Below are 24,150 nucleotides of genomic sequence, written 5' to 3' on the forward strand. Positions count from 1 at the left end.
AATTGTATAAAAAAACTAAAAAACTACCCGTTTTATTGCTAATCGAACTAAAAAATAGAAAATAAATAATAGTTTAAAAAAAACTAAAAAACTACGCTTTTATTGCTAATCAAACTAAAAAATAGAAAATAAAAATTAATGACAAAGGAATTCAGTAGTAGCAAGTCGAACAATCAGTTATAGTCAGTTGTAGTAGTAATTACCTCGGATTAAAATTATAACAAAATTAAATTTATAAACAAAACAATTTAAATCAGAGTAAAAAGCGTGGGGTGCATTTTACTTCATTTTCATAACTCTCTTGTCATAAATATATGCTAATAGAATGATTTTAATATTTACTACATCAGGCACCCCACGCTTTTTACTCTGATTTAAATTGTTTTGTTTATAAATTTAATTTTGTTATAATTTTAATCCGAGGTAATTACTACTACAACTGACTATAACTGATTGTTCGACTTGCTACTACTGAATTCCTTTGTCATTAATTTTTATTTTCTATTTTTTAGTTTGATTAGCAATAAAAGCGTAGTTTTTTAGTTTTTTTTAAACTATTATTATACCAAGGCCCAGACCAAACAGAAGGTGGATGACACCGCGCCAAAATCGCGTCATATGTCATTACCAGTTCCATTTTTAAATTAACTTTTTAATGACGATTTATTTGACGTCTCTTCGTAGACAGACATGTGAAGAGTGTATAAGCGTGTTATTTTGGTAATTATGTATTTACGTAAAACATTTTGTTTGAAACATTACATGTCATTATAATTATAATACTAGCTTTTGCGCGGGGCTGCGCTACCGTGCGTGTTCCCAGGAAGAAAAGTAACATGTTTTGTTAAAAAATTCAAAAAATTCAAAATTCAAAATTTTTTATTCATTATTATAGGATATTATTATATCGCTTAATAATTGTCGTATGGTTTAACAACTTGGTTGACGTCAAATATATTACTTAAAAACTAAGTTTACTGCCGCTTCCAAGGCGTCAGTGCAGAAGAAGCGGTAACAAACTGCACTGCAGCATTTTCTTTAACAACGTCAACTTCACAATATTAAATTATACTTAGAATATAATGTGGACGGGAGAATACATTGTTCACGGGAGATTTATATATTTATGAGATTTAATATTGAAAAAAGAAAAATATATATATATATATATATATATTTTATGGATTGCCAATTTTAAAAAGATTTATGTACAGAGTGTACTGAAATTTTGATTTAAGTTCAAATTAAACTACAATTAATTACGAGGTTCCTGTGCCAAGCTCGAGCCAGATGTTTTTATCATTAAGGTAATCATCAGTCCTATAATAAGCCTTCTCACAAAGTACTTTCTTTACATACTCTTTGAATTTTCGGTAGGGCATATCAAGAACAGACTCCGGCAACCTATTATAAAATCGTATACAGTTCCCCATAAATGATTTACTGACTTTGCTAAGCCTATGAAACGGCATGACTAATTTATGTTTATTACGTAAATTTCTATCAGTTGTGGCACTAACTTTTTGAAAAAAAGAGGTATTTTTCCTAACATACATTATAAGATCAAAAATGTACTGGGACGCTACTGTAGGTATGTTTATTTTCTTAAAGAGTTGTCTTAACGAGTCTCTTGGTCCTAAGCCGTAAATTGCGCGAACGGCCCTTTTCTGAATTATAAAAATAGTTTGTATATCAGCCGCGCTACCCCATAAAAGTAAACCATAAGATAACAAGCTATGAAAATAGCTGAAATAAACAAGCCTAGCTGTAGCTACATCTGTCAATTGTCGGATCCTCCTAACAGCATAAGCGGCAGAGCTAAGTCTATTGGATAGTTTAGAAATATGAGCACCCCACTGTAGCTTTGCATCAATTATAATTCCTAAAAACTTTGTATTTTCAACAAATTCTAATTTCTGGCCTTCCAGTATTATGTCAGTATTGGCCTGCCTTACGTTTGGAAGGGTAAATTTAATGCATTGGGTCTTATTAGCATTTAAAAGAAGATTGTTGGTTGAGAACCAGATAGATATGGCCGACAGTATATTATTAACCGAACTTACATTTTTGCTATGGCGATCTAATTTAAATATTAAAGAAGTGTCATCGGCAAACAGCACTATACCCGCCTGTTTTTCCACCATAAAAGGCAGGTCATTGACATATACCAAGAAGAGGAATGGTCCTAAAATTGAGCCCTGAGGAACACCCATTGAGACGCTTGATCCGCTTACGCTTACGCTCCGTTACTCCCGAGCATCTAGTCCATATTTATGCCAAATATCTCTTTCCCATAGATGTCGTAAAAGGCAACTAAGGGGCATGTTTTTATTCTATAGAATTTCTTATGGTTGGATTTTAATTCTATCATTTAGCCAAACAAACAGCTGAACGCGGCCTCTCAGTCTTTTCGAGACTGTAAGAATGACCTTACTTACATAATATAGGTATATACTTAGATTATAGTCATATACATACTTAGATTTCATACATCGATACGAGTATTATGTCTGAAATTATCTGTCGACGGCCTCTGTGGCGCAGCGCTTATACGCTTGTCTGTGACATCGGACGTCCCGGGTTCGAATCCCGGCCAGAGCATGATGGGGAAAGAACTTTCTCTGATTGGCCTGGGTCTTGGATGTTTATCTATATAAGTATTTATTATAAAATACAGTATCGTTGAGTTAGTATCTCGTAACACAAGTCTCAAAGAACTTACTTCGAGGCTAATTCAATCAGCGTAATTTGTAAAAAAAAATAATCTGTCAAAAGTTATATATAAACAGCAGCGAAATAAATAAAATTACATACTTTTATATCATGTCCGTACAAAAGTATTCGTTTAGGCGACGAGCCACCTGAGATTGGTTTGAAGTTATTTATTTCCTAGAAAAGATTTCTTCCGTAATAGTCTTATTTTAAGCACATAATGAGTCACAATGCACTGGTACATTCGACACAACATCGACCTACACAATATTGCATTCTACTATTTACTACGATGTAAAGATTGAAGATGCCGTGTGGTTCCCGGCACTTTAGAAGAGGACCACTCTTTCCCGTGGATGTCGTAAAAGGCGAATAAGATAAATGCTCATTAACTTGGCATTCTTCTTGTAGACGATGGGTTAACAATTGCAACCTGTCACTATTTGAATCTCAATTCCATCATCAAGCCACACATGAACGTGGCCTTTCGGTATTTTCAAAACTGTTGGCTCTGTCTACCCCATAAGGTATGAAAACGTAATTTTATGTACCTAGGTATTAAAAAAATAGGGTAGTTTGACATTTCGGTGACTGTACCCAGTCACGTGCGCGTTTATTCATGTTTATTTTGATTGTTTATTAGCTGATGATCATTCGATGATCGCGATACTGATTAATTAGATTTCACCAGAGACATGACATAGAGACGTATTATAAAGAAATGAAGTATTTGATGGAGATTTTCAAAGTGCTGTTCTGTGGAATCGAAAGTATTGGTATGTTATGTGTTATATTTTAAGTAATTTTTTGCGTAATTAGTTGTGTGAAATTGTGATTTGTCGATTTTGTATAGTAATTTCGTTGGGCTAGGACGAAAACCATCTCACAAAAAATGTTTTTATTTTATTTTTAGTCCATTGCTAACGGTTTCTCTCTCTCTCTCTCATCTTGGCGTGATCCCAGTTGCACCCTTTGCCATTAAAACCTCAGGGTTTGGGTCCGCTATAACTAAACGTTTCTCTGCACAAATATTTATATTTATCCATCCATCTTATCATACTCATATTATAAATGCAAAAGTTTGGAAGGATATGTGGGTGGATGTGTGTGTGTTTGATAATACTTCATGCAAAAACTTTACTGAAAATACATGAAACTTTACAATAATAGGTACTACACCCACGCGAATTAAGCGCCGCCTACAAAAGATTATTAGGTATATATAGGTATATTACAGGTTTTACGCATATCCTACGGTAACTTTAGTTTTTACCGAAATTAAAGGTAGTCTCTTAATTATATATACGCAAAATTTCTAAAAGATTTGTTCAGTAAGTAACACGTGAAGGGAAACAAATAAATAAACTTACTTTCGAATTTGTATAGTATATATAATAGATAATATATATAATAGTTGGGATATTTTAATTTTACCTACGTTATTCTGGCATTATTTTTATTCTTATCTCTTTCATTTCCCTAGCTGTCCGGTTCGACAATACAATATGATATAACCTTCATGAAATACCCTTTACCAATTGCAATATAATCAAAGCTGTCCCAATTGGTTTGGGCGGAATTGAACTGGTTTACTTGGAAAATAATTGGAGCAATGATATCATTGACATATTTAATGTAGATACGGTACTTTACTGAGAATTGTGACGTTTTACCGCTGTGAATAACAACCTCTTGTTTTATTTACAACATGATAAAAAAATTGAACTTAAAAGCTACAAATCCTTTAGCAAAGGCTTCCAATGGCAATCCTTATTCAAAAAAAAAAATATATATTTTCAATTGGTCCGTGACGGGAATATAGACAGAATTTTGTATTTTTTATTATGTCCTTTAAGTGTCTGATTTCACCTATTTTCATCGATACTGCATTCCATTCCAGAGAGAGTTCTCTGGGACTATTCACATTTATAATGATTTTTACGTAGTTAAATTATAAACAAAAAACCGTGATTTCTATTTCAAAGACCTCACTTAATACTGCAACCTGAAGTGATCCTGGGCCGCCAACATTTGATGATGCCATTTCTTACGGTCTTGCGACAGATGGACAGGACACACGAATTATACTATAGGGATTTAAATTTTTTTAGATTATAAAAATCATTTTCTTTCATATTTATCTTCTTCCTGGCGTTAGTCCTGCTGGAGAGTAGCCCAGAGTGCGTTTATGACCACCGTCTGACATCCGCAACCTTTGCAGGGAAACCTTATCATCCAGGTGCTTGAATGTGCAGGTTTCCTTGCTATTAGCAGCTTAGCAGTCAAACTAATGAACATTATTCGAAAAAATCATTTGTATAAAACGGCGTTAGAATTTAAACCTGGGTAAGTAACTATCTTCACTTGCTTAGTATCTAGTAGCCAAGTAATTTAGCAATAGACAGTGCACTTTGGCGCCATGATAAGATCCGTTAGCATATCTGCGAAATCCGGCTTGGAAGGCAAAATTTATTGATAAACGAATTATCATGTAGTAAGTTTCTAATAATTTCTTTTTAGGGTTCCGTAACCAAGAATGTTCATGATGAATATTCTTGTCTACTTTTGAATGTATCAACGAAATAAAATTAATTATCTTAGTTGTGTAGTATCTGTGTTGCCTACTATAATTTTACCTTAAATTTAGGGAAAAGTTTTCAATAATCTACTGTCATGTCTCGGGACTTCACGTTTACTCAGAATTTAATTAGAAACGCTAATAGGTTACGTAAGTTATTAAAAAAAGTTCTGATATTGACCTTACATGTGCGAATGCCGTTGCGAAATTTCCCACAAACTTTTCCAATGTCTAAAGATCTCCAAGTTTGCGTGGTCGTACGTTATGTCGGTCAGTTTTTGTTATGATAAGGATAACGTAGCGGACGTCAACGGCAAAGAGCCGCGCCTCCAAATCCAAAGCCGATAACCGACCAGTGTGCGAACTGGTTTACGCGGGAAAACGCGTCTCGCGCATTCCCTAGTCGAATTTGTTTTGAATACGCTTTTTTTTTCTTTTTCCGTTTAAACCCGAGGTTTTATTTGGAGTGGCGTGCCAGTTTTTAATTGGGATACAGAAATGGACGACGGTAATTTTTTTTAAAGGCCCTTTAGCCGAGTCATTTTTATTAATATATTTTTTTAAAGATACTTATTCTAATGATTTCTTCCATTGACATATTGTTGCGAAAATCGGGTAATGACTTTTGAATTAATTGTATATTTTTCCTTGTTAATATGTACTCTAAAGTTATTATTACTTTTGACAATTTTTTACGGTGATAAGACTAATAATTGAAACATAATGCATGTGACTTGAATACGTCCTTCATGCGTTTTTTGCCGTGGGATGTTAAACAGTTTGTCACGATTATACAATATAATTTACTCATTACTAAAGCGTTTTACGTAATGTAATGGAAATTTGTCATGTGGCCGTAGACGCGCCAAAGATTCATATTGCGAAAGTTTATACATACATGATATGATTGCCTTGTCACAGATTTGCCTGGTTCCTACTAAACATATACATATATTTACTAATAATAAATACTAAGACAGCTTGTTGCACTAGACCGATTTTGATAAATGGTATGCTTATAAGTTAACAATGGAGTTCACACAACTACTTTTCATAAAGCATATTATATAGGTGACTACCTACATTTATTTAAAAAAGAATTCTATAATTGTTTAAGTAGCATTGATGTGTGTTGTTTTATTGAAGCCCGCTCAATTATTCATTAACGTAACGTTAAAATGACATTTTTTTTCGGGATGTCGGTATGACAAGCTTAGTTTAGTGGAATTATTTTAAGCAGTTATCACAGTGATAAGTCTGAGAACTTGCCAAAATATGACAATATGCTTGAGCGCAGTGACATAAGTAAACGGTTTGTATGTCTTAAAAAAATGTCAATGTCGAAATGGACCTAATTCTGTTTTGTATATGCTTGATTTAATCTTGTGATAACTATAAAGTTATCACTGTAAGAATGGTGATTTATGATAGAAATATATTTGTTCTAGCTTGACAGGTGTAAGACAAGATCCAAGCTTTATAAAGATTAATATTTTTCCTCAACATGTATTGTTAAGATAAATAACGCTATAAATGTTTTTATAGTCACACATAATAGCTCAAGGATTTACTACGGCTCAGCTAAAAGTTAATACCTGCTGAATAATTGTAGTTTACTTCACATAATAAAGATTATCACTTTATAATCTTTGTATGTGACTTTCCTAGAAGTAATTACAGATAAGAAGGGGAATAAACATTTAACGACGCTATTATCATTTTTATTATTATACAGTTATGTTTTATGTTCCAAGTTGGAAAATTTGCTTAATATTTTTATTGTTTTTTTTTCTTATCAATATTATATAAATTACTTATTACAACGGCCATTCAGACAAGACCCTGACGATCCCAATCAATTTTATCAATATATATTTTTTACATAATAGTTACGTGATAATAAATTGAGAAAACGTGAGTAGAAAAATAGTTTCTTGGAGAAAACTAACATTACGTGTCGACTCTATAAATAAAAAAATCTTAATGTAGCGAATGAATACTGGTTTACTAATACTAATACTGAATAATTTTCCTTTTTATTTTGGTTGACTGGAAGAAATCCCGATTGGGATAAGTCCGCCATTGTACATATTCTTCTATATCCAATGACTCCATTTTTGTTATATTTATTTTTATGTGCAATAAAGAGTTTACAAACAAACAAACAAACAAACAAACAAACAAACTGGTTGATAAATATCAAAATAATTTTATTATATTATTAAATTAATAAAGCAAATAAATTTTTGAAAACAAAGAATATCGAAATGCCTTAATTGAGACCCTACGTTCTACTAAACCCTTTTGCAATTTGCAAGCTCGTCATTATTATAAAAGCATATTAAAAAAATTACATACTTAATACAAATATTTACATTGAAACAGAAAAAAAATATTTGTTATGGGTTGTGGTCCTTTGCAGAATAGAAAAAAGTCAGGAGGATGATCATGATAATGGCAGCAATAGACTAAATGAAGACTGTACATGATGACTTGACGTAAGTCACGACTTACTAAATTTGCCACAGTTAATTATCCTTCGGATGAGCTGTGCCACGGTCCACTGCCTCTAAAACTTAGCGTGACTCAAATTGTTTACTATTTACTCACAAGTATATTACGGCTATTATGTGTTTTGCTTAGTACTTAGAGCGTCGATGGTCAAATCTGTAAGATTGTCAGTTAAAATGCATGATGCGCAGAATCCCACCTCGGTCATGTACCGCAATGAAAATTTCGAAGTTAAGTACTTACATTAGTTTGAATACAAACGTAGGCTACACATTCAGGCTGAATGTGCAACCATTTCGATTTAGACATTGGATATATCCATTACGGTTCAGTTATTCTTAGTATTAAATTGTGGACAGGTTATTAGAGGAATGTCGCCATAATTAAAAATTACTCAACCCGCCCTGAGGCGCTTTGTTTATTTCCATTTTAAAGCGCGGCTTCACTCGTGGATGACGAAAAATCCCGTTAATTTTCGTTCCCGCCAGAATTTCGGAGTACTCTCTCTGTGAACCCCTAGATAACAAAAAGGAACCTACATGACTTTTACAACAAACCTCTAGAGCCAGTGGTTTGTCTCATATGATAGATAGATAGACAAAACTTGCACCATAAGAGTAAAACATACAAAATAGCACAAAACAGACAAAAATGGCACAAAGGCGGACTTATCGCTAGTACAATCTCTTCCAGTCAACCTTTGGGAAACCAAACAGGAGATTGGCGTTGGCGCAGAGCAAAATAAATTAATGCTTAAACATTATACAGTGCAAACTTTAAATTAATAATTTTGTTTACATATGAGATTGTGTGTGCCGTGTGGTTCCTGACACCAATACAAAAAAGAATAGGACCACTCCATCTTTTTCCCATGGATGTCGTAAAAGGCGTCTATAAGCTTACAAACTTGGGATTCTTTATTAGGCGATGGGCTAGCAACCTGTCACTACTTGAATCTCAATTCTATTATTAAGCCAAATAGCTGAACGTGGCCATTCAAAGACTGTTGGCTCTGTCTATCCCGCAAGGCGTATAGACGTGACCATATGTATGTATGAGATTGTACATTGAGATACCATGAGTTATGTTAACCACAAGTGGGGGGAGGCTGGTTTTCTGAGATACGAGCATTTGCTTAGTTCAGACACCAGTCTCTCATAATCTTAACTATGTTATGTATTTACTGCTTGAGATTTGAGATAAAAAATAAAATATTTTATTTGATTTGAATGCAAACAGAATATCACTATCACTATCACTACATAGTATAAAACAAAGTCGCCCATTTTGTCTGTAGTCCCTTCGTATGCATAAAACTTTAAAACTACGCAACGGATTTTGATGCGGTTTTCACTAATCGAAAGAGTATTTTCTCCGACAGGTTTTTATATATAATTGAAATACATTGAAACTATATTAGCTGAGTTATAGCGATTTATGTCCAAGAAGTCAGAAAAAAAATCTAATTGAAGATTGCATTTGTGCGTGCGCCGCTTATACCGTTGGATACAAGTAAGAACAATGTATAGCAAAAACATTGGTCTTTATTAGTTCTACAAAAAAGTCCGCGATGACATATATCCAGCTTTTTTATTTAAGTCACAAAAACTACTTTTCTGTATTAAAAAAACATTTAATTCGTTGGGTGATGTTTAACTGGTGATATAACCAATAATACATATATCCTTATCAAAATAAGTAAGTTCATCATCACGAGCATTTAATTTAGATTATTTTTGCAGTTTACAGTGTGTTATTTAGACATATAGTTTAGGAGATATCACGATATTAGTATTGCGGCACGGTACGGGCCGGCCGCGGCGGCGGGGGCAGCGTCCCTATAAATAGCGCGTCGGCGGCAGCGGCTATATTTTTTCCAAAAACTGATAGGGGGGGCGATCAAAGAAGAGTCACAGAAACCAAAAAACATTTTAATATTTTAAACGCGGTTAAGGGAAAGAGAAGTTATTGTGAATTGAAAATTAGTATCCAATATGTGTTGGTGCGTTGACTGTATTTGTCGAAGTAGCGGGATACACGCAAACGAAGTTGCGCGGGTCAGCTAGTATTCCATATTTATAATACATATAGGTAAATACACACATATATATATATATATGTCATTATTTTAGCCACAGCCTGAAAATTTTTACACCAAGGCTAGACTAGAGATAAGAACAAGCAAACGTCACAGTGAGCCTTACAGAATAGCCCACGGAAAGTTGTTTAGTGAGTAACTGTTGGTTACTTTTTGCATAACATCCTCAATTTAGTATTGACTCATTCGGTATTTTTTGCGTAGTATAAAACCATCATGAGAAAGTTGTTTACCATACTGGTGCTAGATTATTATTGAATAAATTACAGTCAAAGAATACTCGTAGTTCGTATCGATGGAGCTGTGTCGAGACTTTTCCAGACTTTTCTACTAAGAAAAGAATAACACTTTATTTATACTACCTATCTTATACTACAGTTAATAATAAGGTTAGAAGGTCTGTCTTATCGTCTATAGCGATTTCTTCTAGACTTTACTGGTTGGTGATAAAAATAAACATAGCGTAAGGACGGTGGTACCACTGAACAATATGGAATCGTTATTGTAAACATTTTTTTAAAATTTATAGAAAATAAATACCTTATTGCCATAACTTCACTCTAAAACAAGCTTAGTTTATGATTTTTGGCTCATTATTATCATGATTTAAATGAGCGAAAAGCTTTCCATTATCATATCATATGGTCTATCTGGTATATGATGCGGGGTATACAGAGCCAACAGTCTTGAAAAGACTGAAAAGTCACGCTCCACTGATGATGGGATTGAGATGAGAACACATCACTATTTAATAGTGACATGTTGCTAGTCCATCGCCTATAAGAGGAATCCCAAGTTCATTATTAAGCCTATCTCTTAGTCGCATTTACGACAAGCATGGGTAAGACATGGAGTGGTTCTAATCTTAAATGCCGGAAACCAAACATTATTTTTTTTTTTTCAAAAGATAAATAAGAATTTATAAATACAAAGCTATAAACCCGTTATAGCGTGCAATTCTCTTGAAGGACAAATTCGTACTTGTAACATTATTCTACTTACATAAAGTGCATAACAAACATACATACATAGTTTCAAACGTCCCATACAAAGAGACATTTTCTTAATGATCAACGCTGTGGCGACACAATGCCATATTATTTGGTTCAAGGCGTGTACTTCCCTTGTCTTATTATTTTTCCTACATGGTCCTAACGGTTTTATTATAAACTAGCTGTGCCCGCGACTTCGTCCGCGTGGAATAGTTATTTTGGGCATCATTGAAGCCCTCAAGGATGGATAATTTTCACCGTTTTTTTCACATATTCCATTATTTCTTTGCTCCTTGTAGTTGCAGCGTGATGTTATATAGCCTTAAGTCTTTCTCGATAAATGGTCTATTCAACGCAAAAATATATTTCTCAATTCGAACCAGTAGTTGCTAAGATCAAACAAACAAACTCTTCAGCTTTATAATATTGGTAATAGATAAAACAAACTCCCCCCAGAGTTGATTCTGCCTTTTCCCTCTGTCTATAATTCTGGTTACATCTTCTCCACTCTGGAGAGGAGCCCTTGGTGCGATGATCTCAGATTGGGTAAGTCGGGTTTTTACACGAAGAGACTCCCGTATGTGCCCGCAACCCTATTGCAGGAGAACATACATACATACATACATATGATCACGTCTTTATCCCTTACGGTGTAGACAGAGCCAACAGTCTTGAAAAGACTGATAGGCCACGTTCAGCTGTTTGGCTTAATGATAGAATTGAGATTCAAATAGTGACGGGTTTCTAGCCCATCGCCTAAAAGAAGAATCCCAAGTTTATAAGCCTATCCCTATCCCTATTGCAGGAGAACTTTACCCATATTGAATCATGGTTACCGTAAGAGCGTCGGCTAGCAACCAAACTAATGTAGATTGTAGGTACCTCAGATAAAAGTCACTTCATGCAAAATTTGAAATTTCTTCAGTGGACGGTGGGTTGATATGTCAGTTAATCAATCATGTTCTCTTTTATACGTTTAGAAAAGCTGTAAGTACGGCCACAGATCATATTAAATTATCGAGCTGTATTATGTACTTCCCCGTATTGACTTCATTGCGGTTTTACCGCAGATTAAATTACATGTTTTGCCTCGAGAAAAACCTCTGAGGAAAATTGTGTTAAATGTGTTTCTTTAAGACTTGTTGTCTATATCAGTATATTACTGAAACTGTAAATTATATATTTATATATATTAAAAGTGTGTAACAACTCTGTATTCAAAATATCTGATATTTAACTATGACGTTATATCATGAAACGGTCAGTTCATATGTGCTAAAAAGGATGCTGTTTGCAATGTAAAATCTTTACAAAAACAGCAGTGCTCAAATTTTCACAGCAGCACCAAATAGCAATACAACAATAATGCTAAAAATAACAATTTGTGTGTGCGGAATTTTAATTTTTAGCTGGCAACATTTTTTTTTTTATGTAGGCATGGTAACGATCATACGATTTTATTCATTTGGCTTGATTATATGATTTCGTAAGTGTGTAGACGTTGGCATTCATTACTAAATACTTCAGCTTCATCATCATTTTGGCATTAGGCCCGGTTATCCCCACCTCTCTGGGGGTTTCTTCCACGACCCTGATCCTGAAGTGGGTGTCGGATTTTTAAACGAAGCGATTCCTGTCAGACCTCCGTAACCTTTGGCACCTTACCTTATATTGGATCATGGTAACACATCTAGTTGTCTATCATGATTCATTGATAACAATGGAGTACTAGTTAAGATATATGAAAGAAAGAATTATAATTGATTTGTAATCATATCGCTTGAACTATTTCTTTTACAGGAATTAAGCTACTATAACATTGTTTAAGTACGGATAGTACCTATCTAAATTATCACAAAATTAAACCTTGTAACGTTTCAGATAATGGATTAGATTATCTATAAATATGTTTACCTACTTGTTTTTATTAAGATTCACTCGTTTTACGTCTCATTATTCTGATCGTAATTAATTATACGAGCCTACATACATACAAACTTTGTGTATTTATCACGCCTCTTTCCCGGAGGACTTGACAGGGACTACATCTTTCCACTTGCCACGATCCCTGCAAACTTCTTTCGCTTCAACCACATTCATAACTCTCTTCGTGCTCTTCATCCCCCTTTGTCAGGACGTAAGAAAAGACTTAAGAAAAGAGCCAGGCCAGTTCATAAAAATGTTTTTTCCACTATAACTTGACTGAGGATCGAACCGCGAACCTTTGGTCCAAAGGTTCAACATTATCGCAGCCAATCATACCGGTCAAAAAGTGGACAGTGAGTCGAGGACATACATACATATAATCACGTCTATATCCCTTGCGGGGTAGACAGAGCCAACAGTCTTGAAAAGACTGATAGGCCACGTTCAGCTATTTGGCTTAATGATAGAATTGAGATTCAAATAGTGTCAGGTTTCTAGCCCATCGCCTAAAAGAAGAATCCCAAATTTATAAACCTATCCCTTAGTCGCCTTTTACGACATCCATGGGAAAGAGATGGAGTGGTCCTATTCTTTTTTTCATTGGTGCCAGGAACCACACGGCACTATCTAAAACATCTGTTTATTGAATACGGAATTTATATAGAGCGAATCGATTTAATTTATCTGTCAGTATGACCGCGAAGCCATAATTTTGTCGATGTAAGTAGTTTTTGTTATGTGTGCCAATGTCGGTCATTTGACGCCTAACTTACTATTATTATTGCATTGGATCCCAATATGTAATTATAAGGAGTATTCAGAATTCTATTGTTGTTACAAAAAAATAAACTTTAAGTAGGTAGTTTATTTTTTGTAAAATGTGAAAGATACATTTATTTAGTTTGACTTCACTGAAAGTTCTCTGTCAGACTCAAAGGTTGACTGGTAGATAATGCTTCTAGCATTAAATCCGCCTATTGTGCTATACATTTGTATTTTATACAATGAAGTTTAAAAAAATAAGTTCTATTTTGCACCACTGCAATTTAAATAGCTATTGACATTGTTTTGTTAGCCAATCGCCTATAATAAACCAAAGCTTAAACCTTTCCCTTAATTAACTACGTGGCTTCAAACAAAGTTAGCACACTATTTACTCCCTGTCCAACTCAAAATTACCTACGTTCAAATCGGTTCATTCAATACGAATTAAAAACTTAGAACTAAAAACAAAATAGATATTCCTACCGAATAATTGCGGGTACTCGCTGTAAAAGTATCGATAAGAGGCCGATGTATCGATAGCCGACCGTAGTAACACCTTTGGCCCCGGTGCAAAGGCCGTCCGGGGCATAAGGCCAGCGGAAATCGCCCGGTTCATTGTTTCCCGATATTTTGTATATTGTTTCTAAGCTAGTAAGCTTTGTGACACGCGAATGTTATTTCTGCTTCATATATTCAACACACGTTTACATTCTATATCATAACTTTAATTCTAACTAATATTGTAAATGGGAAATTAAGTTTGGTTTGTTTACATACATACATACATAAAATCACGCCTCTTTCCCGGAGGGGAAGGCAGAGACTACCTCTTTCCACTTGCCACGATCTCTGCATACTTCCTTCGCTTCATCCACATTAAATTAATTACTACGGTATATCGCATCCCATCGCTTTATACCACGAGGCGCGATGAACTATTGAATCGATTTTGACGAATTAAGGCTGTCTGTTCCTTCATAACATAAACCTTACTTTCGATCGAATAAATTATGAGGCGTATAATAATTAGACGGCCTCTGTGGCGCAGCGGTAATACGCTTGTCTGTGTCACCGGAGGTCCCGGGTTCGAATCCCGGCCAGAGCATGATGAGAAACGAACTATTTCTGATTGGCCTGGGTCTTGGATGTTTATCTATATAAGTATTTATTATAAAATATAGTATCGTTGAGTTAGTATCTCGTAACACAAGTCTCTAACTTACTTCGAGGCTAACTCAATCAGTGTAATTTGTCTCGTATATATTATTATTTATATTTATGTGTATTACTTGTTACAGACGGCGACATGCCTGTAAGAGACGGGACCAAGAAACCCCTCATAGGGGTCATAGATGATGGCACAAAGACTGTCAGGTTTGTGGTAAGTGTTTACATAGATATAGTCACCGTGCGGGGTGGAAAGAGACAACAGTCTCCTAAAGACTGAAAGGCCGGCTAATATTGCAAGCTGAGGCTAATTCACTTGAGGTTCTTGTAAGCGATGAGCTAGCAACCTGTCATTATTTGAATCTCAACTCCATAATTAATTAAGCTAAACAGCTGAATGTTATCTCACAGTCTTTTAGATTGTGGGCTCTGACTACCCGTAAAGGGTAAAGAGTATGAAATGGAATTGTCTCTTTTACAATAAATATCGTCCAATATGTATAGGTACTTGGTATTGGCGGCTAACTAGTCTAGCTACTTGACCCTATAATCCACGTTCACTATCTAAATCTCAATTTGTCATATACCCCCCCGTTCAGAGTCGTTTCAAGGTTTTTATACGGGACTAATAACACAGATTGAGTATTAGCCTCGAAGTAAGTTCGAAACTTTTGTTACGAGATACTAACCCAAAGATACTATATTATATAATAAATACTTACATAGATAAACATCCAAGACACAGGCCAATCATAGAAAGTCCGTTTCTCATCATGCCCTGGCCGGGATTCGAACTCGGGTTCTCCGGTAACACAGGCAAGCGCACTACCGCTGCGCCACAGAGGTCGTCAAATTTATCAGTTAATATTGACACTGCCTGCCCCATAAGGAAAAAAAATGTAGGTACATAAACTCATAGGCGCGCGATCTATTCCATTCTATTCATCGCCAAAAGCCATTGACATCATACAAATAGATGTCACCCATTAAAATACCTGAGACGATTTATTATATCTAATTTTACATATATATACATATATACATTTTTATCATCATTTTTGTATATGTAAAGTGTGAATGAGAACCGTGGAGTGGCGTATCTTATAATATTTTCGTATTTATAATAAAAGTTGGGATAACAAAGTAAGTTTATTTATTTTCTATACTCGCGTTATCTACTGAAGTACTGAACCAGTCTTCTTATATATATTATATACTGACTTATTCACTCACTCATTGATCCCAAAAGCTTAGGAGCCCATAAATATAAAATATGGCAGGAAGGTAGATTGTAATTATGAGACGTTAACTAACAAAGGCCTATTGGAAATTCCCTCGGGAACGGAAGATAGCGGGATTTTTAAGATTTACGCGGGAGCAACCGCGGGCGTTCAATAGTTTTAAATACAGGTAAAAAATGTTTATATAAGCATATTACATAAGGTAATAAATGTTCGTGTCTCGTCATAAATCTTTTAAGTTACTGACGAATGAGGTGTAATTGGCCTTCTCCCAATTGTGAATTGGCAATGTGGTCTTTCTCGCATGATTGTTAAGCGAGTACAATAAGAAATCACGCTGATAAATAACACTAGTTTACAAAATTCCACTTTTTGTCAGTTGCCGTGATTTAGATGTTTGATAGTGTTTACTTGTGACTCGTTTATGTTAAATCTACCCATAAAATTTTTCGTGCAGCTCGAGTTACTTTGTTTATGAGTTTTATCATTTGTGCTTATTTGTTTACCGATAAAGTACGTTTTTTATTGTATTATAAATAATATCTAAAGTTTTTGCAACATGAGTAGTTCAAAAAGACGTTGCTTAAATAATCCAAATCATTTTTGCTATATATGCGGACAATATGTGTTTAAAGACAGTAGAAAATTATACCAGAGTTGGTGAAAAATACCTATTTTGAGTACTTTGGGAAGCTCTTGGATAAAAATGACAAGTCTTGGGCTCCCAATTGTGTGTGTAAATCGTGTGTGGAATATTTAAGATTATGGAAAAGTGGTAAAAGAAGTGCCTTTAAATTTGGAACACCAACGATTTGGCGAGAACCACAAAATCATCACGAAGGCTGTTACTTTTGTAGTGTGAATGTAAACGGTTTAAACACAAAAAATCGAGCTAAATGGCAGTACCCAAGTCCTACTTGTGTTCAGCGTCCGGTTCCGCATGAATCATGTAACAGTTTGTTAAAGCATTAGATAAAAAAGGGAATTGCTTTTCATACATTTGCCAAAAATTTCCTCAGCTCACTATGGAGAAGATTAAAGCCAGTACAGTATATATTTATATATATATTTGATGGCCCCCAAATTAGAGAACTCTCAAAAGATGTTCAATTTAAAAATTCAATGAGTGAGCTAGAACCAAGGGTTTGGACAGCTTTTGGCTCTGTGATGCAGAATTTTCTCGGAAACAAAAAATCGGAAAATTATGTCGAGCTTGTAGAAGACCTTCTTTTATAATTAAAAAATATGGGGTGCAATATGAGCATAAAACTCCACTTCCTTCATAGTCACCTGGACGGGTTTCCGGAAAATTTAGGGGATATGAGCGAAGAGCAAGGAGAGCGTATGCATCAAGACTTACGAGTCATGGAAGAGCGTTATCAGGGTTTTTGGGATAAGAATATGATGTCTGACTATTGTTGGTCTCTGATACGCCATTTTCCTAAATCTACACATCAGAGAAAAGCTTTGAAACGAAGTTTTGTAGAAACCAATGATTAAATTAATTTTTTAATAAATAATTTCTTATTAAATACATGTTTTTTTTCTGTTTTTACGTCATAGCTGAAACTCAAAAACTAGAGCTGATAAAAAAAATATATTTATATATTTGAAATATGCATACCATATAAAGTTAGCAACAGCTAAAATTATTTTGGCAACAGATATACTGTAAACTAGTGTAATGTTCTCATTCTAAGATAGATTTAACTTTCTAAATATATAAACGGAGACACTGACTGAATGACTGACTTACTCGTATCAACCCACAGCCCGCATACCGTTGGATCTGGATGTTGGAAATTTGGCATTTAAAATACTTATTTGGTCTTAGAGTCCAGTAAGAGAGGTTTTCACAGAATTTAAACGGGATCGGAGGTTAACGCGTTTTTTCGTTTTACGCGAAAGGAGCCGCGAGCTCAGTCTTGTCGCTAATTAGGTACCTAAGTATAAGACAGAAACTCATACTGTGAATTTCATAGAAGACAAATAGAGGACATAAGTGTAAACAACTACTTATAGTAAATCAAACTCAAAATAGCGATAAAAAAATAATTTAAAAACAGGTATTCAATGTAGTCTTTATAATCACCTGAGCTTGGAGGCAAATATATAACTTGCATACGTACATTCATATAATCACGTCTTCATCCTTTACGGGGTAGACCGAGCCAACACTCGCAAAGAGATGGAGTGGTCCTATTCTTTTTCTTACCACCACACGGCAACACCTTTTACCTGATCTTTCACTAGACCTTTCCATTTGCTATACCATTTATACCTACTAATATTATAAAGCTGAAGAGTTTGTTTGTTTGAACGCGCTAATCTCAATAAATACTGGTTCGAATTGCGTTCTTGTGTTGCGAAAAATTCTTTTTGCGTTGAATAGACCATTTGTCGAGGAAGGCTTTATGTTTTATAACATCACGATGCAACAATAAGGAGCAAAGAAATAATGTAATATGTGAAAAAAAAACGGGGAATATAATTCATCCTTGATTGGGCTTCATTGATGCCCAAAATAACTATTCCACGCGGACGAAGTCGCTGACAACAGCTAGTTAGGAATACCTGACAATTTATTTTTTGAAACAGATATACGAAGCGGAAAACTCGGCAGAGCTCGCCTCCCACAATCTGGACAAGACGGAGGTGACGCCGCAGGAGGGCTGGTGCGAACAGGACCCCAATGAGATCATACACAACATCAGGATCTGTGCGGAAACGGCCATTGCGAAATTACCAGAATTAGGTTTGTAATACATACATACATACATATGATCACGTCTTTATCCCTTACGGGGTAGACAGAGCCAACAGTCTTGAAGACTAAATGGCCTCGTTAAGCTATTTGGCTTAATGATAGAATTGAGATTCAAATAGTGACAGGTTGCTAGCCCATCGCCTAAAAGAAGAATCCCAAGTTTATAAGCCTATACCTTAGTCGCCTTTTACGACATCCATGGGAAAGAGATGGAGTGGTCCTAATCTTTTTTGTATTGGTGCCGGGAACCGCACGGCACTGTCCCGGCAGTGCACACGGCACTAAAATATATACATACATAATATAATATAATATAATGAGTGACCGGATAAGGAACAACGTGATAAGGGAATGTTGTGATGTGAAAGAAGATGTAGTTACAGGAATAGAAAAGGGTATGTTGAGATGGTTCGGTCATGTGGAGTGGATAAATGAAAACAGGTTGACTAAGCAGATATACATGGAGAGTGTGGAGGGAAAGGTCGGGGTGGGAAGACCTAGACAAACATATCTTGATCAAATTAACGACGTCCTGGTAAAGGGTCAGGTCAAGAGTACCCGAAACCGCCGAGCTTGCATGAAGAGAGTTATGAATGTGGATGAAGCGATGGAAGTATGCAGAGGTCGTGGCAAGTGGGAAGAGGTAGTCTCTGCCTACCCCTCCGGGAAAGAGGCGTGATTTTATGTATATATGTATGTAGGTCTGTAATAGACATACATATGTACATATAATCACGTCCATATCCCTTGCGGGGTAGACAGAGCCAACAGTCTTAAAAAGACTGATAGGCCACGTTTAGCTGTTTGGCTAAATGATAAAATTGAGATTCAAATAGTGACAGGTTGCTAGTATGTCGCCTAAAAGAAGAATCGCCTTAGTTGCCTTTTACGACATGGGAAAGAGATGGAGTGGTCCTATTCTTTCTTTTCTTATGGTGCCGGAAACCACACGGCTACGGCACACGTATAAAATATATACTCTAGTTAACATTAGCTTTGTCAAACACATACGTACAGTGGGGGTACACAGAGAGGTGTAACAATTTTTTTTTATGTGGACGCTGTACACGTTTCTCCGTGGCACACTGTACATAAAATTAGACGTCTTTCTTTTAAAATACGAGTATTTAGTTGAAGTTTATCTTAAAATATCTAGTAAAAGGGAATCAAGAATCTTTGTTCAAATTTTTCTTTTGTTATTAAAATTTAATTTTGTACGTTTGGTTAATTGTAATTTATATTCTCTCCAACAGGTTATTCAAGAGAAGACATAGTAACTTTAGGCATTACAAATCAAAGAGAGACGACTATAGCTTGGGACAGGCTGACAGGGGAACCCTTACACCCTGCGATAGGTGAGTTTATTTACTATTTACAAACATACATACATATGGTCACGTCTATATCCCTTGCTGGGTAGACAGAGCCAACAGTCTTGTAAAGACTGAATGGCCACGTTCAGCTATTTGGCTTGATGATAGAATTGAGATTCAAATAGTGACAGGTTGCTAGCCCATCGCCTAAAAAAGAATCCCAAGTTTGTAAGCCTATTCCTTAGTCGCCTTTTACGACATCCATGGGAAAGAGATGGAGTGGTCCTATTCTTTTTTGTATTGGTGCCGGGAACTACATATTTACTATTTATTTACATAAATAACAACTTTTTATAATCTTGTTAGTTTAAACATCTGATTACTCGACATACATAAATATAGTCATGTCTATATTCCTTGCGGGGTAGACAGAATCAACAGTTTTGAAACCACTGAAATGACAGGTTGTTAGCCAATCGCCTCTTTCTTGTTCAGTTCACCTGTGATCGGATGAGTGGTCTTGTTTTAACTTCACACGACCTGACCACGAGGGTGAGGACTATTTATAAATAATACTGGTGTTAAACGCGCACGTAACGTACATTTGACGGCCTCTGTGGCACAGCGGTAGTACGCTTGTCTGTGACACCGGAGATCCCGGGTTCGAATCCCGACCAGGGCTTGATGAGAAAAAGAACTTTTTCTGATTGGCCTGGGTCTTGGATGTTTTTCTATATAAGTATTTATTATAAAATATAGTCTTGTTGAGTTAGTATCTCGAAACACAAGTCTCGAACTAACATCGAGGCTAACTCAATCTGTGTAATTTGTCCCGTATATATTTATTTACTTTATTTTGTATCGGACGTTTCGAATCAAGTAACAATGATCCGTGGTCCGAAAACACATATGTTACGTACACATATGTTATATTTCAGTCGCTAACATATATGTCACATTTAGTCCCCGAGCGACTGAAAACCAGCGGGCTACTGCTGCATCTGCACAGCAGAATGTTCTTCTACTGCCAAGTTGTTAACACGCCAACTACCCTTAGAATAATATGCAATTTGCCTTTTTGATGGAGATTACCCGATAAATAATTCTAAACAAATAAATTCATCCAATAATTTAGTACGCTATAACTCGTGCACAAAGGTGTGCGATATAAGTTGACCCGATACTCATAAACGTTGGATGAATTGCAAATATATAAAAAATGGTTTGACCTCAAAGTGACAGTAAAACTGTACACAATATTTATACAGTTGGTTTGCAGAAAAACTGAAAACCTACAATTTAAATAAACAATTATTTAAATAGTTGTTGCCCGCGAGTTCTTCCGCCTCCAATCTCTATAATTTTGACATATAATTTTATTCCAGTATGTAAGCTATATTACTGCAACGTTTCACGAAAATTCTAAATAGTTTTTGCGTGAAAGACTAACAAACACACACATCCACACGTCTTTACACATGTTTGCAATTAAAATATTAGTATTACTAGTTTTTTTTTCGAAATCGTTGTAAATATGAAATTATTTAATGTATCATTCTATGAAGGTGAAACACCAATGTTAAAGTTAGACATAAAATGAAATTCTAAAAGCGGCACACAATGTAATTTACAGACAAACTTGCAGACAAACAATCATTAAACTAGTAAGTTTTTACATCTATTCAAAAGGTCCCAAAATCATTGTCATTTTTAATACCATCAAAATTATACAAATAAACTCCAGTTACAATTTCGTAAGTGTATGTTTGAATTATAAAATGAATATACATACATTGTATTGTTTAATAATACTCTTTTGTCTAAGCAGATTTATTTTGAGTTAAGCACTGATTATTCATATCACATGCCGTACATGATTTTATACTTAACAGTATCACTATAGATCTGTCGAGAAATGATTTAGAAAATATAGAATGTTCTTTTTGACACATTTTTGTCAGTATTTACTGTGGATAACGCATTTGACCTTTGTGACCTTGTAAATAGACCCATATTTACAAGGTCACTCAGGTGAAACGTGAGTCGTTTCGTGTAATTATGCTTCTAAACTGATGTGGAAGCAAAGAAAAAAAATATTGTGTGCCAGCTGCTTCCGTTTCCGTTTAAGTATATATTACAGGTAAATTAACGAACCTCTATTGTTAAAGTGGGTTAAAATCTTTTATTCTTCCAGCATGGAACGACATCAGAACGGACAGTACCGTAGACGCGATCCTGGCCAAAGTGCCGGACCGCAACAAGAACTACTTGAAGAATGTCAGTGGTCTCCCCATCAGCCCGTACTTTAGCGCTTTGAAGATGCGCTGGCTGAAGGATAACGTGAAGGCAGTGAGGAAAGCGTCTAGAGAGAAGAGACTGCTGTTTGGGACGGTGGATTCTTGGATCATTTGGGTAAGTGGCACTGAGATCTGGGTTAGGTTCCCCTCAAAGATTGCTGTCATCTTTACTAACACCTGGGTCAATGGCGGGCCCAGGGTTAATCCAGTATGATACCGTAATCGGGACGTGATGATAAAGTAAGAATTACTTGAAGAATGACAGTGGTCTTCCAATCAGCCCGTACTTCAGCGCGTTGAAGATGTGCTGGTTGAAGGTGTAAGCAGTCAGGAAAGCGTCTAGAGAGAAGAGACTGCTGTTTGGGACGGTCGATTCTTGGATCATTTGGGTAAGTGGCACTGAGATCTGGGTTAGGTTCCCCTGCAAAGTTGCGGATGTCAACTTGGATCAATATCGGATCCAGGGTTACTCCAGTATGATGCCGTAATCGGGACGTGGTGGTAGATTAAGAATTACTTGAAGAACATCAGTGGTCTTCCCATCAGCCCGTACTCCAGCGCTTTGGAGATGTGCTGGCTGAAGGTGTGAGCAGTCAGGAAAGCGTCTAGAGAGAAGAGACTGCTGTTTGGGACGGTTGATTCTTGGATCATTTGGGTAAGTGGCACTGAGATCTGGGTTAGGTTCCCTTCAAAGATTGCTGTCAACTTTACTAACACCTGGGTCAATGGCGGGCCCAGGGTTACTCCAGTATCATGACGTAATCGGGACGTGATGATAGAGTAGTAGAGTGCAGTTTGTTACCGCTTCTTCTGCACTGACGCCTTGGAAGCGGCAGTAAACTTAGTTTTTAAGTAATTTATTTGACGTCAACCAAGTTGTTAAACCATACGACAATTATTAAGCGATATAATAATATCCTATAATAATGAATAAAAATTTTGAATTTGAATTTGAATTTGAGTAAGAATTACTTGAAGAATGTCAGTGGTCTTCCAATCAGCCCGTACTCCAGCGCTTTGGAGATGCGCTGGCTGAAGGTGTAAGCAGTCAGGAAAGCGTCTAGAGAGAAGAGACTGCTGTTTGGGACGGTGGATTCTTGGATCATTTGGGTAAGTGGCACTGAGATCTGGGTTATGTTCCTCTCAAAGATTGCTGTCAACTTTACTAACACCTGGATCAATGGTGGGCTCAGAGCTACTCCAGTATGATGACGTTATCGGGACGTGATGATAGAGTAAGAATTACTTGAAGAATGTCAGTGGTCTTCCCATCAGCCCGTACTTCAGCACTTTGAAGATGCGCTGGCTGAAAGATAACGTGAAGGCAGTGAGGAAAGCGTCTAGAGAGAAGAGACTGCTGTTTGGGACGGTCGATTCTTGGATCATTTGGGTAAGTGGCACTGAGATCAGGGTTAGGTTCCCTTCAAAGATTGCTGTCAACTTTACTAACACCTGGATCAATGGCGGGCCCAGGGTTACTCCAGTATGATGCCGTAATCGGGACGTGATGCTACAGTAAGAAATACTTGAAGAACATCAGTGGTCTTCCAATCAGCCCGTACTTCAGCGCTTTGAAGATGCGCTGGCTGAAGGATAACGTGAAGGCAGTGAGGAAAGCGTCTAGAGAGAAGAGACTGCTGTTTGGGACGGTCGATTCTTGGATCATTTGGGTAAGTGGCACTGAGATCTGGGTTAGGTTCCCCTCAAAGATTGCTGTCAACTTTACTAACACCTGGATCAATGGCGGGCCCAGGGTTACTCCAGTATGATGCCGTAATCGGGA

The 24,150-nt window shown here is 36.0% G+C and overlaps 1 protein-coding gene across 4 annotated transcripts in view; it reads left to right on the forward strand.

Moving 5' to 3' along the window:
- LOC106130429 (glycerol kinase) overlaps positions 1–24,150 on the forward strand; it is a 43,965-nt gene that overhangs the window by 5,430 nt on the left and 14,385 nt on the right. For 2 of the 4 annotated variants that reach the window (XM_060952046.1, XM_060952044.1), the window contains exons 1-5: positions 5,629–5,798; positions 14,881–14,963; positions 18,589–18,745; positions 20,011–20,112; positions 22,265–22,482. In XM_060952046.1, the coding sequence (XP_060808029.1) occupies positions 5,789–5,798; positions 14,881–14,963; positions 18,589–18,745; positions 20,011–20,112; positions 22,265–22,482 (570 nt within the window). In that variant the 5' untranslated portion in view covers positions 5,629–5,788. Of the gene's footprint in view, positions 1–5,628; positions 5,799–14,880; positions 14,964–18,588; positions 18,746–20,010; positions 20,113–22,264; positions 22,483–23,400; positions 23,478–24,150 lie in introns of those variants that run through there. The other 2 variants (XM_060952045.1, XM_060952048.1) reach the window with 2 other exon arrangements.

Source organism: Amyelois transitella, chromosome 27 (assembly GCF_032362555.1).
Source record: "Amyelois transitella isolate CPQ chromosome 27, ilAmyTran1.1, whole genome shotgun sequence".
In the NCBI taxonomy this organism is placed as follows: domain Eukaryota; kingdom Metazoa; phylum Arthropoda; class Insecta; order Lepidoptera; family Pyralidae; genus Amyelois; species Amyelois transitella.